Source organism: Rhamphochromis longiceps, linkage group LG15 (assembly GCF_057381845.1).
Source record: "Rhamphochromis longiceps isolate RC_006_pf linkage group LG15, R_longiceps_female_GT1.1, whole genome shotgun sequence".
Taxonomy (NCBI): Eukaryota; Metazoa; Chordata; class Actinopteri; order Cichliformes; family Cichlidae; genus Rhamphochromis; species Rhamphochromis longiceps.
The window spans coordinates 38,929,228-38,945,120 of record NC_140571.1 but is presented as its reverse complement, the minus strand read 5'-3'; the positions used below and the strand labels follow the sequence as shown (position 1 = coordinate 38,945,120).

At 41.5% G+C, this 15,893-nt stretch overlaps 1 protein-coding gene across 4 annotated transcripts in view; it reads left to right on the top strand.

The window, feature by feature from the left end:
• The first annotated feature begins 45 nt into the window (after positions 1–45).
• Positions 46–15,893, top strand: part of camsap2a (calmodulin regulated spectrin-associated protein family, member 2a) — a 44,962-nt gene continuing 29,114 nt past the window's right edge. For all 4 annotated transcript variants that reach the window (XM_085381671.1, XM_085381669.1, XM_085381668.1 and 1 more), the window contains exons 1-2: positions 46–663; positions 3,478–3,737. In XM_085381671.1, the coding sequence (XP_085237797.1) occupies positions 525–663; positions 3,478–3,737 (399 nt within the window). In that variant the 5' untranslated portion in view covers positions 46–524. The remainder of the gene's footprint in view (positions 664–3,477; positions 3,738–15,893) is intronic.

The following is a 15,893-nucleotide window of genomic DNA, read 5'->3' as shown; positions in this document are numbered from 1 at the left end:
GCACCGTTCACACATGCGCGTTGGACAACAAAACGTGCAGAGCTAGAGAAAGCCTCAGTGCGGCAGGAAAACCGCATCACGGCACCGAATAGAGGACCGAATGCAAAACACACAGGTTATTCATACAATGACACATGGCCATGAAAGGAAGAAGCCGTCTGCTGCCAAACAACTCAAATAATGGAAATATTGTTGTTTTCATTCCAGTCGACGAGCATTTTTCCCTCCTCTCTGATTTTCAAGGAAACCTAGCTTGTTCAGACGGAGAGCCTTTCAACTGGTAGAAAACAGAATGGATGAAAAACACCAGGAGTAGCGACCTATTGTGTGAACGAGACCGAAAAAAACAAAACAAACCTAGCCCCAAGAGCATTTTATTACTGGAAGGACATGCATATCTGTGAATAATCTGCGGAAAGACAGACCATCTCTTCAGTTTCCAGCTGTTTATAGTTTTCCACCAAATTCCAGTACTGGGATGCTTTCGCTTCGTAGGGTTTGAGGGAACAATCAAGGGGTGAAATATGGGTGAAGTTCAGGACGTCAGGGATGTTAAGAAGACGTTCGTTGCTCCTGCAATAAAGTCTTTTGAGCACTATGACTTTTCCCGAGCCAAAATGTGTTGCAGCCTCACATGGTTGGTGGCCAAAGCATACGGGACAGGTAGGTTCATCACCGCACCGACTGCAACAGTTAACCGGACGCAGCACGAGTCTGTTTATGATTTTAATGCTTTTCTTTTGATTGTTTGTTTTTAATGCATGCTTGTCAGAATCCAAATAAACCCAAAGCAACAAATGTGTAATGGAGATTTATGATTTATTATCAGTCAATTCCCATATGGGCTGGTTCACATGGAAACTACCATCGTTTGCAGTCATTTCTTATGAGGAAAGCAATACGTGTTATACCAAACGAAAGAAAGGTTAAAAAAAAACACTTCCTGTGGTCCCTAATCAATGGGGTGGGTGGGTGGTATTTAATGGAGAATACTTATAGAGATATTAAAGTACCTGTTTCAAATGATGTCACCTCCAGGGTGCTGCATCCATGTCAGAACTGCAAAGTAAATAGCCTGCAAAGTAAGTATGGCCTGACATCCTTTGACACCTAACGAAGTGGATGTAATCCCACAGTTTCAGTGGAATTAGCATTAAATACTATAACTGATATAGGGGATGCATGGATGCATATCCAGCAATGCAGTGATAATAAAGTGGCAAATCAGTGTGATTATGTGGCTCCCATTTGAGCATCTATAATAGAAAACTACAGCACAAACATCTGTTTTGGTGGAGTATCCACATCTTTTTTGGATGCACGAGGTAAAATGAACAACAGCGGGAAAAGGTGTTTTTTCAATTTTATAAAAAGGATCCAAGCAGTAACTGCAAATGTGTCTTAATAAATGCAGTGCAAGATCCTTCTGTGCTATCCTTTTCCCATTTTATCAACTCGTTCATCTTTATCTCTTTTTTTGTTGTTATTGTATTATATTCCTGATTCATACACATCGTCTCAGTTTATTTGAGAGCGTCATTCCTTGTTTCTGTGTTGCTTATATCTCAGCAAACATGAGATCCCTTGCTGATTCTCTTGTGTATTTTCAGTCAGAACTGAATGAAATGGGCTGATTCCAAAAATACAGCCCCCCAGAGAGGGAGGGGAAGGGCAAGAAAGAGAAAGGGAGCGAAATCATCTCCAGATCCCAGCCTACGCTGCTGTGAAAGCTTTACATGCATCCGCCTCATTAGATTGAGGCGAGAATACATCAAGAATATGCAGTCGAGTACATGCGAGATGTGAGCTGTACAGCAGATCATCTGCTGTCAGGAGTCGCTGTCAAATGCTATCCCCCAACATTTACAGTGTCCTGATTCAGAACTCAGAACAGCAGCGCCATTTAATACCAGGTAAAAACCAGAGGCTGACAGACAATGAGTGTAATTCCCTCTGTATTCACTTAACAAGACGTTTTTCCGGATGTCCTTGTTTAAAGTATTAAGTTGTAACAATGACTGAATGGAAGATTGTGAGTCTGCATGAGTAAAAGCTCAAATACTACCAAGCTAATGAAAAAGATAAAACCGACTTCTTCATGCTCAACGTTTTCTTTGTCCTTAAAACGATTAGGAGCATGCCAGAATATAAACCAGGACACAAAATGTTGAAAGATAACATAAAAAATCGTCTCCTAAGCAGCTCCAGAGGTGGTGTTCCGTGAGCTCAGCCTGACCTCTGACCTCTCCCTGTGGATGATGAAGGCGGTGCGGGGGGTTAATATAAAGACAGTGTATTTTTTGTTGTTTGTTAGGATCCTTAATATGAATATAGTGCTGACAGGAAACCCTGTAACCTGGATAGTTGCTACTTCTGCCTGCGATTCTCTGCTGTAATAACACTGTGTACAGATGACCTTGCTGATAGCGGTCAGTCAAAGCAGGTGATTCATTGACCTCCGTGTGCATGTGCTGGAGGATGGGCAGCATAAAGCTGTCAGTGTGTGGATCACCACTCGCACACACACACACACACACACAGGCTTTTATCCTAATTAAGATCCATTCTCCGTGCCAAGGAGACAGGGACGAGCCCTGCGTCTGTTTTGCTTGCAGACATAATTTAATGTTTTCAAATAGTCTCATTTGAAAACGCTTAATCATGGCTTCCTTAATCTGCACCAGGGAAAGAAGGGTTTGCAGTAGCTTTACTAACAACTGTGCATAACATACTTTATGTTCCCAGACGTGGATTTGTGAAAACACTTGATAGAAAGGTGTGGGCCAGAATTGCTCAAATTATTTGTACGCTATCCCCCGTGCAGTGGACTTGCCTGAGGTAATGAACACACATGCACACACGCTCACGTGCAGCCTTTCTCTTTGATGAGGCAGGCAGTGAGAAGGGTGTTCCCAGGGAGCTGGAAGCTGCAGAGATACACACTCGATGAATCGATCAGGTTACCGCTCATCCTGCAGTTGCTATAGCAACGCCAAGGTCTATCCACACATATCCATGTGATGTTATTGTCAAAGCATGGCAACGAAAACAAGTAGTTGTGCCAAAGTATTGCTAGACAATCTGTCCACAGAGGGAAAAATCCTCAGTGAAGACAGATTTAGAATAACACGGCCCAAACTTGATATTAGCTCATCTGAGTTTATCCTATTTTTTTTTAATCGTATTAGAAAATTTAAATGACTATTCATTAGAAAGGTAGAAAACTAATGCTCCAGAATGCTTTCAGCTGTTTTCCTCTGTTTACATCAGCGCTTTTAATTATATACTTGTTTACCTTCTCGTATATGATCCTCAATGATGTGGCAAGGCAAGCAATTTAGAAACATGCTGATGTTTGCCAGCATTTTAATGTCTAATATGAATTGATTCATAAATTGTTATTTAAATGATTTGGCGCCATGTTGCTATTAAGCTCTGCTTGTCAGCTGATTCTGCTTCCTCTGCTCTATCACGCAGACAGCATCCCAGCAGACTTGAAGGACCCTTTCTACACAGACCAGTATGAGCAGGAGCACCTGAAGCCTCCTGTGGCCAGCCTCCTGCTATCTGCAGACCTCTACTGCAGGGCCGGCAGCCTTATCCTAAAGAGTGACGCTGCCAAGCCGCTGCTGGGTCACGATGCTGTCATCCAGGCGCTAGCTCAACGCGGTCTGTACGTCACCGACCAGGAGAGACTGGTGACTGAGAGAGACCTGCGAAAGAGGCCTCTGCAAATGGTAGGGGAGCTGTGTGAAAGCTGATAAACTGTACACAGTAAAGATTCTTTCTTATGTGCGTGAATTTAGTAATGTATTAGGCGTGCACCCAGCTGTTGGTGGTAATACAGTGGTAGTAAACCTTTGCTTTGCTTTCTCAGTAACTCAGACATCTATCACGCATACAGTCTCCTTCCTCTTCCGATTATTTGATCTTGCTGTTGCTGAAACTTTACTTAAGCAGACATTCTGGTCTGTCGAGGTGCAGAAACGCATATTTTTACGCCTTCATGCACTCAAATACAAGATCACCCTGCAGCTTTTTCTCTCCCAGCTACATAGTATATTCACATTTCATGGTTTCCATAGAGTATGCTGTTCCTTTAGAATATTAGAGTAAATAAATGCATTTTACTTATTAGCTTGATCAAGCCAAGTTTAATATTGTTTGCTAAGGTACTAAATGTATTCCCTTATTTAAACTTATGTGCAAACCTTTATTGCTTACTGATCAGGACATTTTTTTCCTTCCATTATTTGTAAAACATTTCTCTATGGTAATTCAGGTAAACATGACAAACCACAGTAGTTCTTATTCATGTTCATATATATACAGTTTGGCTCATACTAAACTGTGATTAAACTACTTTGTGGAAATCACATAGTCTCTTAATGGAGTATAGCTGGACACCAACAGCTTCTACACATTGCATTAGAATAACAATGCAAGATGACCAAAGTGTAACAAGAGAATGCAACAAGATGGAGAGTGTCACTTACACACATCTCTCATACAGATTTTTGTCTTGAATTTGTCATTTCTCAAGCCGATTCACACCTCAAGGCTTTTACTGCTCTGTGCAGGTTGGTATTTTCTTCATGAAAGCATGCTGTAGGGTGGGATTTACTGTACACTCGCAGCTCCTCTCAGTCTGTCAGTGTCAGAGATGAGATGACTTTGCAGGAAGCATACTGCGCGAGATTGAGGTATCCTCATTATTTTGGGGCAAAATCCCAATAGGAGGCTTTATTGCTTCAGTGAATTTGCAATTGCAACACAATTAGCACACAGTATGCCTGCAGTCTGCTTGTAGAGTCTTGCTGGTTTTAATTTCCCTCCAATGCTAATGTAAAAGTTATTTAAGTTTTGTTTGCGGTTACGTTTAAAGCACTTAGTTTCCAGATTACAACAAGTGTTTCAGTGCAACCATTTCTCCCAGGTTTAAATTTTAATGGGTTTTTAAAGGTAAGGGAAATGTTGCACGTGTGAGTGTTATTTGGCTAGTCTCACTAATAATAATAATAATGATGGATTGCATTTATATAACACTTTTCAAGGCACCCAAAGTGCTTTCCAATTCCACTATTCATTCACTCACTGGTGGAAGCAGCTACAGCTGCCCTGGGGCAGACTGACAGAAGTGAGGCTGCCATATCGCGCCATCGGCCCCTCTGGCCATCACCAGTGGGCGGTAGGTGAAGTGTCTTGCCCAAGGACACAACGACTGAGACTGTCCGAGCCGGGGCTCAAACCGGCAACCTTCTGGTTACAAGACGAACTGCCAACTCTTGAGCCACAATTGCCCCAATGCAAGGATTCTTTATTTGATTGTAATTCACTGCGGTTCATGGCTGAATGTTGTGCTAGAGGGTGTCAGGATTTGTGTTTGTGTGACAGAGCAGGTTTTTGTGAATGTGAAAATGAGCTGTTAGAAGAGTGTGAAATTACTTTCCTTTTCCATGCTCTGTCCTGGCCTTTTTCTTCTGTTTTAATCATCTCTTCTTATCTTCTTTCTTTCTGTGTTTTTTCCGTACTCCCTAGTTACCTTCCTGACACTTTCAAATCCCCTCTTTTACTTTATTTCCAAATCTTTCCCCTTTTTTAATCATTCCCATTAAATCCAATCACTTCCCTCTCTGTGTTCACTTGTCTTTTTCCTTGCTCCTTATTCCTCCCACCTCCTGTTTTGCTGTATCCCGTTGCTTTGTTCTTGGCTCTTTGTCTGCACCACCATTGGTCTTTGTCTGTTAAAAGTTGTCATTAAATCCTTGGTATTTCCAAGACTGGACATTAAATGAGACACGAAGATGTGATTTTTCTCAGTTTTATAAATGTTACCCAACAAGTCGACAAACAATCTAAACGTCCGGTGCAGACAGATTCTATGTAACTCACACAAAGTGTACAAAATCTGTGCAGTGTCTGAATTACGTTGATGTGAGAATAAATAATAATCCACTGAACTGACAGCTAGTGCATTGTCTTCATGAACACTGCTGGGGCAGCAACCTGACCCAAACCGAGCAAGTGTTTCCACTAGTGGAATGATTGCAGTTTGATAAGCACTGCGAGACAGTATTAATATTGATCAGCTGGCTGCACACTGCAGCTCAAGAAGAGCTTTATTAATTATTAAGAGACTGTTTGAGTGTCTACCTTGGCTGTTAGGTGTCTGACGTGAACTCATGTGATAGAGAAAAAGGCATTTCTTCTGGAAGAATCAGACAAGGTGGTTTGCTGTGTTGAGAAGTTTTAGTGAAAGAAAAACATCACTGCTTTTACTCCAGAAGCAGAGACCGAGCACCTGCCTGCAGCTGTATATGTAAGCTGCTCGGGATAAGAGCACCAGCAGTGTCGTTAAATAATGCTTCGTGGCATTTTGGCTTAGCATCTTTTTTGACTCAGCAGTTTGCATGAAGAATAAGAATATTCAGAATAAGCAACTTTAGAGGATGTTGAAGGCAGCTTTAGTAGGTCAGGCAGCTACAGAATCAGATGCTGCTGACGTCTCGTCTGACACGTGTCAAGACCGAGCACACTGCTGACATTTCGTTAGGTTGCCGACCCGACGTTGCTTTATAGTCGTATTTTTCCTTCCCTCTCGTTTCTGCCACTATTCTGCCCACTCAGCCTTCTCTCTTCTGCCATGTGACACATTTCTACACGTGAAGATGCAGAATCCAAATCGCAGTTTCCTCCCACTCGGTCGCCTACACACATTCTGTATCCCTGACTCTCCCCACCTGTAGTGCTCTCAAAGAATAAAGAGGGATGTCAAGGTGGGCAATACTGAAATATTGTTAGCGTTAAACATTGTCGCTCCCATGCAGCACTACAGCGAACACAATTACCTGCTGAGAAAAGCTTTAATTGCTAGGCTTGTGCTCATTTGTGGAAGTGCAGTGGCCTTCTTTGAGTGAGTCCTCTGGAATGATGGAGGATTTATTTAAAACACAAAGGTGTGTACTGCAGCAGGAATATCATGTTTGTGTTGTTTCACTGTACATGTGGCATGTGACAAAAAAGGAAGTTTGAGACAATAATCAACAGATAATCCTTATCAAATATCAAGCAGTGTCTTCACTTGAAAAATTAATCCTGGAGAAAGTCACTCTGTTGCCATGGTGAAATTAAATTATATTGGCTGGGGTGAGAATGTAGCCAAAGGACAAACTCTGTGTGTGTGTGTGTGTGTGTGTGTGTGTGTGTGTGTGTGTGTGTGTGTGTGTGTGTGTGTGTGTGTGTGTGTGTGTGTGTGTGTGTGTGTGTGTGTGTGTGTGTGTGTAACCTACAGAAGAGGATTAGAGCCAGTAAAAGTCTATAATTTGGGGTCATGACTTTTTGAGTCATGTTATGAAGCTATGAAGCTTAGACTTTTGAGATTAAAGTCAGACTTTTGAGATTAAAGTCAGACTTTTGAGATTAAAGTCAAAATAAGATTAAAATCAGACTTGTGAGATTTAAGAGAGATTTATAAGATTAAAGTCAGATTTAAGAGACTGACTTCTGAATTTTGTGATGACATGCAGAACAGCCTAGTTACAGTATAGTAATTGGAAACAATAGATTCCAAGCATATGTATGTTTCTTTAAATAATCTCACAACTGAACAGTGGATGTCATAACTATTTAATTTAATAAAGCAGCAGTAAATAGTTCATGATGCCGCTATGAGATTTTCATTATATATTAGATGATAATGCGTTTATTTTGTGAACTGTACGCTTTGTGAACTGGTGCTTCTGCTGGTAGTACCACCGGTAGAAGCACCACGTCCTTTTTTCTGGGTTATTTACTGGCTTTATGTGTCTCTGTGACTGTATATAAGACGAACAATAAAACAAAAACAGGGTTATAGTCACTATAGTCATATTCTTTCAGAGGTTTACCTTATTGGTAGCTATGCTCGTTATATGTATGCGAACTTAATTACATTCAACCTAGTTCTGGCCCTCTGTTTAGCTGCCTGCCAATTATATAACACATTTATTGCACAAGTTAGACTTTCACATTATATTCAAGCTTCTTAATTTGAGCCCATTTGGTCTGGAACAAACTGGACGAGGAATGTCATCTTGCAACATGCTAGCTTTGAAGCATCAAGAAACATAACTGTGTCATACGTGCATTACCTCTGCAGGACAACAGTTCCCTCTAGCAGCTGATAATACAACTGTTTTTATTGCTGGTCTGTATGATAGGACTTGTCCTACATTAATACTTTATTTATTTAAATAAAGCTGCTACTGATAATGTGATGAAAGGCCTGCACATGGACACCATATCAACCATTTTAAGTACATTTCCATCCCAGTTGGATTTTCGTCAGCTTGGAGTGATGAAAAATGATTGCAACAGCCATATACACACTGTGTGTACCAAATATTAGTTTTACTGTGACAGACTGATTCATCAAGACATATATATACCATGGATGGATGGAGGAGCGTACACTTCCTCCTGTTATTCTCCCTCTCCTTTGCTGCCTCCATCACTCCTCCTATTGGGCAGGCACTCCGTTTCCATGGTTACACACCAGTTGGCTGGGTGTTGCGTTTGTGTGTAGGTGGGCGCAAGAGTGGGGGTGCTTATGCTGCATATGTCGTTATTTGCGATATGAACTTGTATGTGCAGCTGTGTGCTCTGTGTGTGTGTAGTGGCTGTTATAGTAGAGGAGATGGACTCCAGGAGAGACGCCGAAATGCAGGATTGATAGAAGCACACGGCAACGCTGTCACGCTGCTTCGTGTGCAAAGAGGCACACACAGAAGATGAATTCAGAAAATTATGTGCCAAGCATGTAACAACACACTTGTCAACATCAGACCGGCTTCCTCAGAATCTTTTTCTTCTTGTATTGCAACTGATCTTGTGAACAAAGACGAGCTGAAGCAGCAGGGTTGAAGAGAGGCACATCCAAGTTCTTTCTGTCTTTGCTGGCCTCAGCGGAGTCACAGGCAGGAAGTTATGCTTAATGCCAGCAGTGACTCAGGGCAGTACAGTATGGATGGATAAGCAGCGAACCACATTACACAATGTCACGTGATGGCCTGAGAACTGCGTCTTTCTATAGTAAATAAATGCTTTTATGCTAGTGGAGATCTGGGGTAAAAATCTGCAAAGTCAAACATGTGGAGCAAGCCACAGTGCTTGGCTAGCAGAAATCCAGAATTCCCGATAACTGGTAAAATCAGTCAGTGCTCTGCAGAAACTCTGCAGCAGTGTTTCCTGTTTTTGCTGATCCATTTAGCCTGTGAAATAGAGACGATCCACACATGAAAATATGTCAACACAGAGGGAGTTTTCAAAGATGATGGGAGGACTCGGAGTGCATGCATTTCAACAGAGTAGGTCAACACTGGATGGAAGCCATGGTACTGTCCCTCAGTCAAGTTCCAAGGGTAGCTTTGAGGTTTCTAAATAATTGCTAGCTTCGGGTTTGGAGCATATGGAAGGCATGCTGGTTAAGTGCTGAATTCCCACAACTGATGCCAGCGTTCTCAGTTGGTGTTTTGTGCATTTTGTAAAGAAAAGGTAATTAAAGGCACAGAAAACTGGAAGGTTTTAAATTTTAGGTTTATAGCAATGATCTTCATAAAAACATTTAATCTCTTAAACCTGCAATTCTGTGTCACACCAGAAGCTTTTTCAGGGAAAATGCAACATTAACTTGTGACAGATCAGGCAGAATTACTGGGAAAAGGCTTAAAGTTAATTAAACTGTCATGCATTTGTGTTGGTCAGGCCACCATTTTGGTCTTGACTGACATTGGTGTGAAAAAAGTAAAGATATAAATATTCTATGCAGGTGTCTGTGAAGGTTCTCAGTCATTCAGGTCATTGGAGCTTGCAAAGAAAAGCAGCTGGACTTCTTTAAGTTGCTTGAAGACATTTCTTCAAGCAACTTAAAGACTTTCGAGGATGCCAATGTTCACATTTTGGACAGAGAGGACAGATGGTTTGAAAGAGGAGTGAAAGAAGCCATCTATGTCCACTGTGAGCGACCATCTTTGAACAGAGGCGGTGGTTTACAACACCAACTGTCTGCCATCTATAATCCAGTTTTGAGTTCCCCCCCCAGACGCCTTAACGCCCACTCACATCCTGGGCCATCTGACCTCAGGAAATCACATGATAAGGTGGGGCCAGGTTTCACAATGAGCTCACCCGAAACCCTGGCTGATTGGGACCCACACCCAGTTTCACACCTTGGCTCAGGCGATTAGGGGATCATCAGGGGGTCCTTTTGTCCCTCTGTGGGGGGTTACTCCCACTAGGTTTAAATCTGGGACTCCCCGCCATTTGACCTTAGAACTGAAGAAGCTTCTCGGATGAGAGGTGAAACGTCTTCAAGCAACTTAAAGAAGTCCAGACGCTTTTCTTTGCAAGCTCCTTTGACTATTCCATGCAGGATTAATTGTAATAACTTTGTTGATGAACTTCACATTTTCTTGGTTTCCTTTAGTGCCAATTCATTAATTTTCATTTGAAGTCTCACTGTGTGGTTGTTAGATTGTTCTTGTCGAGTTAGTTCCTGTAGTGCTCTTTGTATAAAAAATAATCTTCCTATGATTGTCTAAAGCTGTTATGTGGCGGCTGTGTGCAGGCAGGAAAAGGACCCAAGGTGCAGACTCCAGAGACAAACGTAAACTGAAACAGCTTTAATGCTGAACTCAAACAGAACAAAAGTAAGAATCCAAATAACTTACACGGGCAGACAAAACACACAGCTAGATCAGGGTAGATCGCAACAATAAAAAACTGAAACATAGGGCTTAAATACATAGAGGGAGCAATCAGGGAATGGACAACAGGAGGGAAACACAGCTGGGGCAAATCAGAACTGACAAGACAAGGAAGCGTAAACTGAACACACTGAGATAAGACAGAGACCTTCAAAGTAAAACAGGAAACACATAACACAGACTGAACAAAAGACACAGACTCACATGCAGGCACTACAACAGAGGGAACAGAGACGTGGGACCAGGGCAGACACAGACACTGACTGGACACGGGGATATAGCGGACAGGGAAGACAGCAATTAAGGATTACACAGAGACAAACCATAAGACATGACTCTAACAAAAACCCAAAGACTAGAAATTATAAATAATATAATAAACTCAAAAACCCTGGGTCAACAACCCAGGCATCCTAACAAAAGCACCTGGTAACTGGGACTATAGCAAATCCTACTCATTTCAGCTCCTTCACAGTGGAATAAACTCTAAAAAAAGATAAAATCTTAAACCTTGTTGGGGGTTTTTTCTCCTATTTTCACTCCATGTAATAGAAAGTAAAGCTCTCTCGGTCCAGCTTTTTGCCTTTCCTTTGGTACTTGTGTTGACCTTCAAAAAGAGAGGTACAGCTGAGTGGTTTTCCATGTCCAGCTGAGTTGGCGTGAATTTACCTGAAGCTAGACAGTTTCAGTTTTTAGACATCTGCCCCAGCATCGAGACTCAGTGCCAGGTCAGGAGAGCTTTAATTCTAAAAGCAGACTGCTTTTCAATATTACATCACCCCTGAGTATGTGTGCTACCATGGCCGTGTGGTCGCACAGGAGACCATTGTGCAGAAGTTTGGGAGGATCAGCGAAGCCTCGAACAACCAGAAAAACAGACACAAGCGGATCATTATCCATGATGACTCAGTGCAGTCCTACAAGCTTTTATTGTAAGCGAGTATTGTTTAGTCATTAACTCTGTCCAGATCATTTTCCGTCGAAATAAACTCAGTCTATAGAAGCATCTTTCTCTGAATACCTGTGTCAGGGATCAGCAAGCAGCTCAGAGCTCTGACATTGAGATTTCGGTTTATTTACAACAGATTGTGAGGTTGAAAAAAATCGTCACACGCGCTGTCTTTTGTAGGTCACTGCGGTTCATATTTGCAATTCTTTTGTGCTGTGTTAAATCAGGCTTCTGTGGTGGATTTCCATCTTTGCTATTTTCCCCCCCTTCTTCTTTTTTTTTTCAACCATGAAGCCATATTAAGGATGAGCCGTGTTTGCCTTCTTTGTGTTTGCCCGGGTGGAAATACAGAAAGCCAGCAATACAGCAGCACAATAAAAACAGGATATTGACTGTGAAGCAGCATCTTCTCACCTCCTGAGAAATCTAAACAAGATTTATAGACACAATCAGCTTAGATGAGAAAGCAAAATAGTGTGTGTGTATGTGTGCTTGTGTCTGTAACCTGTTTATTCATTAAATCAGAATGACTTAGCATTTAACTATTTGTACAGTTTTTGTAATCGCCATGAGATAAAAGTGATATCTTGGGGATGAATCGAATTAAGGGACAGAGAAGCAGCCTTATGATTAAAAAGTCTCCATCAAAGGGCATGAATAAGTGACATTTCCCCCTCTTTCAGCCATTTAGATACCCTCCAGCAGGGCATTTGATCTCTGAATACCCCAGTGGAGCTACTTCTAGCCAGAGCTGCTGCAAGGTTTAATATGTGCAGATGCATGAATATGAGGTAGAGCATCGTTGAGGGGAAGCATATGTGCTCCACAAACCAAAAGGTTAGGAAACATGACATCACGGGATAAAACAGAGGAAACAAGCCTTACTTTAAACAACAGGGAGGTCTGCAGTCAATGAGGAAAGCTGACCCTTTCCTCTGGCAGCAACCTATCTGCCTCTTCTCCTCTTTCTTTACTCTTTCCTTTGCATCCATCCAGTCACCAAAGGCTTTCTCTCGTCTCCTAAATTTCATTTGACATTCACACATGGTCAGCTGATCCTTCACAGTCCATTTGTTTGACCGTTACACGGAGCAGCGACTCTCCCGAAGAAGTGGAACACCCCAAGCATGCATTTAGCTCGATGAAAGCTTGGACCTTTAAAGAGGCATTTTCAGCTTTATTCAAATATAACAAGACAGTTACATTTGTTTTTTTTTTGGAACATGGAAACACAGAAGCTAATAATCTAATCCTTTCAAAGTGGGGAAGTTTAGTGTAGCACAAATACTGTGAAATGTTGCTCTGACAGTGTGCTTTTGTTTCTCTTCCTAACTCTTGACAGTTTCCCACTTGATTTCATGCAATTCACAGTACTAAAGCTTTTTATTTTAAGCTTTTTATTAATAATACTTCAAACACGTTGTTTAAGGATTTAGGTGAAAATAACTGAATGCTTACTGACTCATCTGAGCTCACGTAAGCCGTTCTCCTACTTCAGCATCGTCCTTTACAGTCTCAGTATTGGGTCAACCATCTCCACGGCAACACAACACAAAAGTCGCCATCTTCAGTTCTCATGTCACGAATGTTTACACAAATAATCAAAACTGCATTTTTTCACATTTAAGCGCAGACAGAAGGTGTCATTTTCTAAAGTATGCTTGATTCCAGTTCCACTAACAGCCGAATGAACGCGCAGTCCTACGCTAACCTCTTTCACCCACACAGTAGTATGTTTTCATTCAGTCCAATTAGAGGCTTCAGGTCTGCGGTCGAGTAAACAACACTTACTCTCACTGTTGTCATTTTATCTCGTCAGACCGCAGCCAATCCAAATCGATATTCTCACATTACTCGGCAGAGGGGGAGGAGATGTGAGAGAGAAAAGGAGCCCTCAGAGGATTTACGCTGCTCCCTTGGCCTTTAAAATTGATGTTGCCTGGAGTTGTTCATTTTGTTGTGGAAATAAAGGGCAGATTATGGATATGTGTGCGCACACTTTCTGTTGTTTGTATGTCTTTGGGACACTGTTTGGACAGGCTAAATGAAGGCCAACTGGAAGCATCTCGGCAGTGTATTATTAAATGGGTTTGCTTTGCCGCCTGGTTGCCAGATAGTGGAAATTAGGCATTGGAATAATGAGACGGCAGATAGAAAATTCATTTCAGAGATACAAATAATACATTTGTGTCATATTTATCGTCACTTACATTTGGACTGTGTGGGGGTTCTGGCTGTCTTAGCAGGTCATTTCTAGTACAAGTTACCAACCTTTGTTGACCGAGTCAGCCTTTTTACTCCACGTAAATAAGTAAATGTGGACTCTTACTACTCTGCCCTCTTTCACCTTATAAATGGCTCACGAATATCTTTCTCCAGAAATACCTTTCGTAACGTTGGCTCTTTTTGTCTAACTTTGGTCGACTGCATAATTGTGAATCTTCACAAGGACATTCAAAGTTTCAGCCTGATTAACTTGGTTAGCTCATGGAAAGCAGTTTGATTCCTTTTGTGTGTGGAGGACACACGTGGTATCACTCACTAACTGAGTGATTTAAAGGCAGGAACTGAAGAAAAAATGTCATTTGCAAAGTAGAAAATCATAGAAGATCATAGATCATATCATTTCTGTGCATGCAAAGATACAATAAAATATGCTCAGTTTGCAAACGTGAGAGAATAGGATTCCCTTGCTTTGTCCTTGAGAAGTAATGTCATCATACAAATTAGGGCTGGGCCATATCATACCTTTCACGGTAATACCGGTATAATGCTGGGCAACGATAAGAAAAGGAAATATCACGATAGAATATGGGTAAAACGCGCATGCGCAGTGCCTTTGTTTTCATACGCACATGACGGAAAAAGCATGGCGGCGACGGAGAATGAGAAGGGCGAAAGCGGATCGTTGAATGAAACAGATGAACCAGAATTGGTTTGTAAAAATGCTGCAACTTCAATGGTGTGGAACTGGTTTAGCTTTCGTCCGTCAGATACACAACAAAGCACTATTTTTGGTAGAGCATGCTAGCGGGCCGTCGTTATTACCGTGTTTTTTGAAAAACGTTTACTGACCTCGAAACAATTTTATGTGGTACACGGCGCTCGAAAATCTGTCAAATGTTTTAGTACGACTTTGCTAAGCTACGAACCCGCACCGCTTGATGGATTGTCGGAGCATTACGGCTATCGTAGGCAGGAGCCTCGCGGAGTGATACGTACTGTGCGTCAACATAATATTACCGTATTGTGTATGTATAACCTCTTTTTAAGTTATGCTGAGGATATGTCGGCCAATTTCCACTGGAAATGCCTTTTGGTTAAACTGTCAGCGAGGAATTTGCATTTGCACTGTTAAATTTTTACATAACTTTAATGCACATAAAAAACAGCACTAACAAAGTTGTGGAGTTGTAAAGTGTTTTGTCAGTTATATCGTTATCGCAAATTTTCAAATGTCGTGATAAATATTTTTGGTCATATCGCCCTGCTCTACTACAAATTATGCATTTTTTCTGGCTTCTGGTTCAAAAAGAAACTAGAAAAGTGGACATAAAAATATAGAAGAACCAATCAAATTAATATTTTTTAGTCATGATGAAAGAAAACAGACTGGTCATTGATGCAGATGTTTGCTAACATCATAAAAACAAAACATTGTAGTAAGCAAAGGCTTTAGCTATTGTAGTTCTCAAGTATAGTCTCAAATTATTGTAAATACTTTCTGTTGTGCAGTCTGGCTATGCAGAGAGCTCAGGCTTGAAAGGATGTGCAGCAGGTGAGGGAGGTTAAGAGATGGAAGTCTGCTAATGAATATAGAGCGTGTGTTTAGAAGATGGAGGAAGTATTTTGAGGAGCTTGTGAATGAAGAAAATGAGAGAGAGGAGGATGGATTGGGGAAAGTTGGTGACTCGGGAAGTCCAGAGGATTAGTAAGGAGGAAGTGAGAGCAGCTGTGAAGAGGATGAAGAGTGGAAACACAGTTGGTCCAGATGACATACCCGTGGAGGTATGCAGATGTGCGGGCAGCAGATTTTTTTGCTTAACAAAATCTTGGGAAGTGAGAGGATGGCTGAGGGATAAAGAAGAAGTGTACTGGTACATGTTTTCAAGAACTAGTTGATGTTTGGTAACAACAGAGGGATAAAGTCAATGAGCCATAACATGAAGCTGTGGGAAAAATTTGTTGAAGCTAGATTAAGA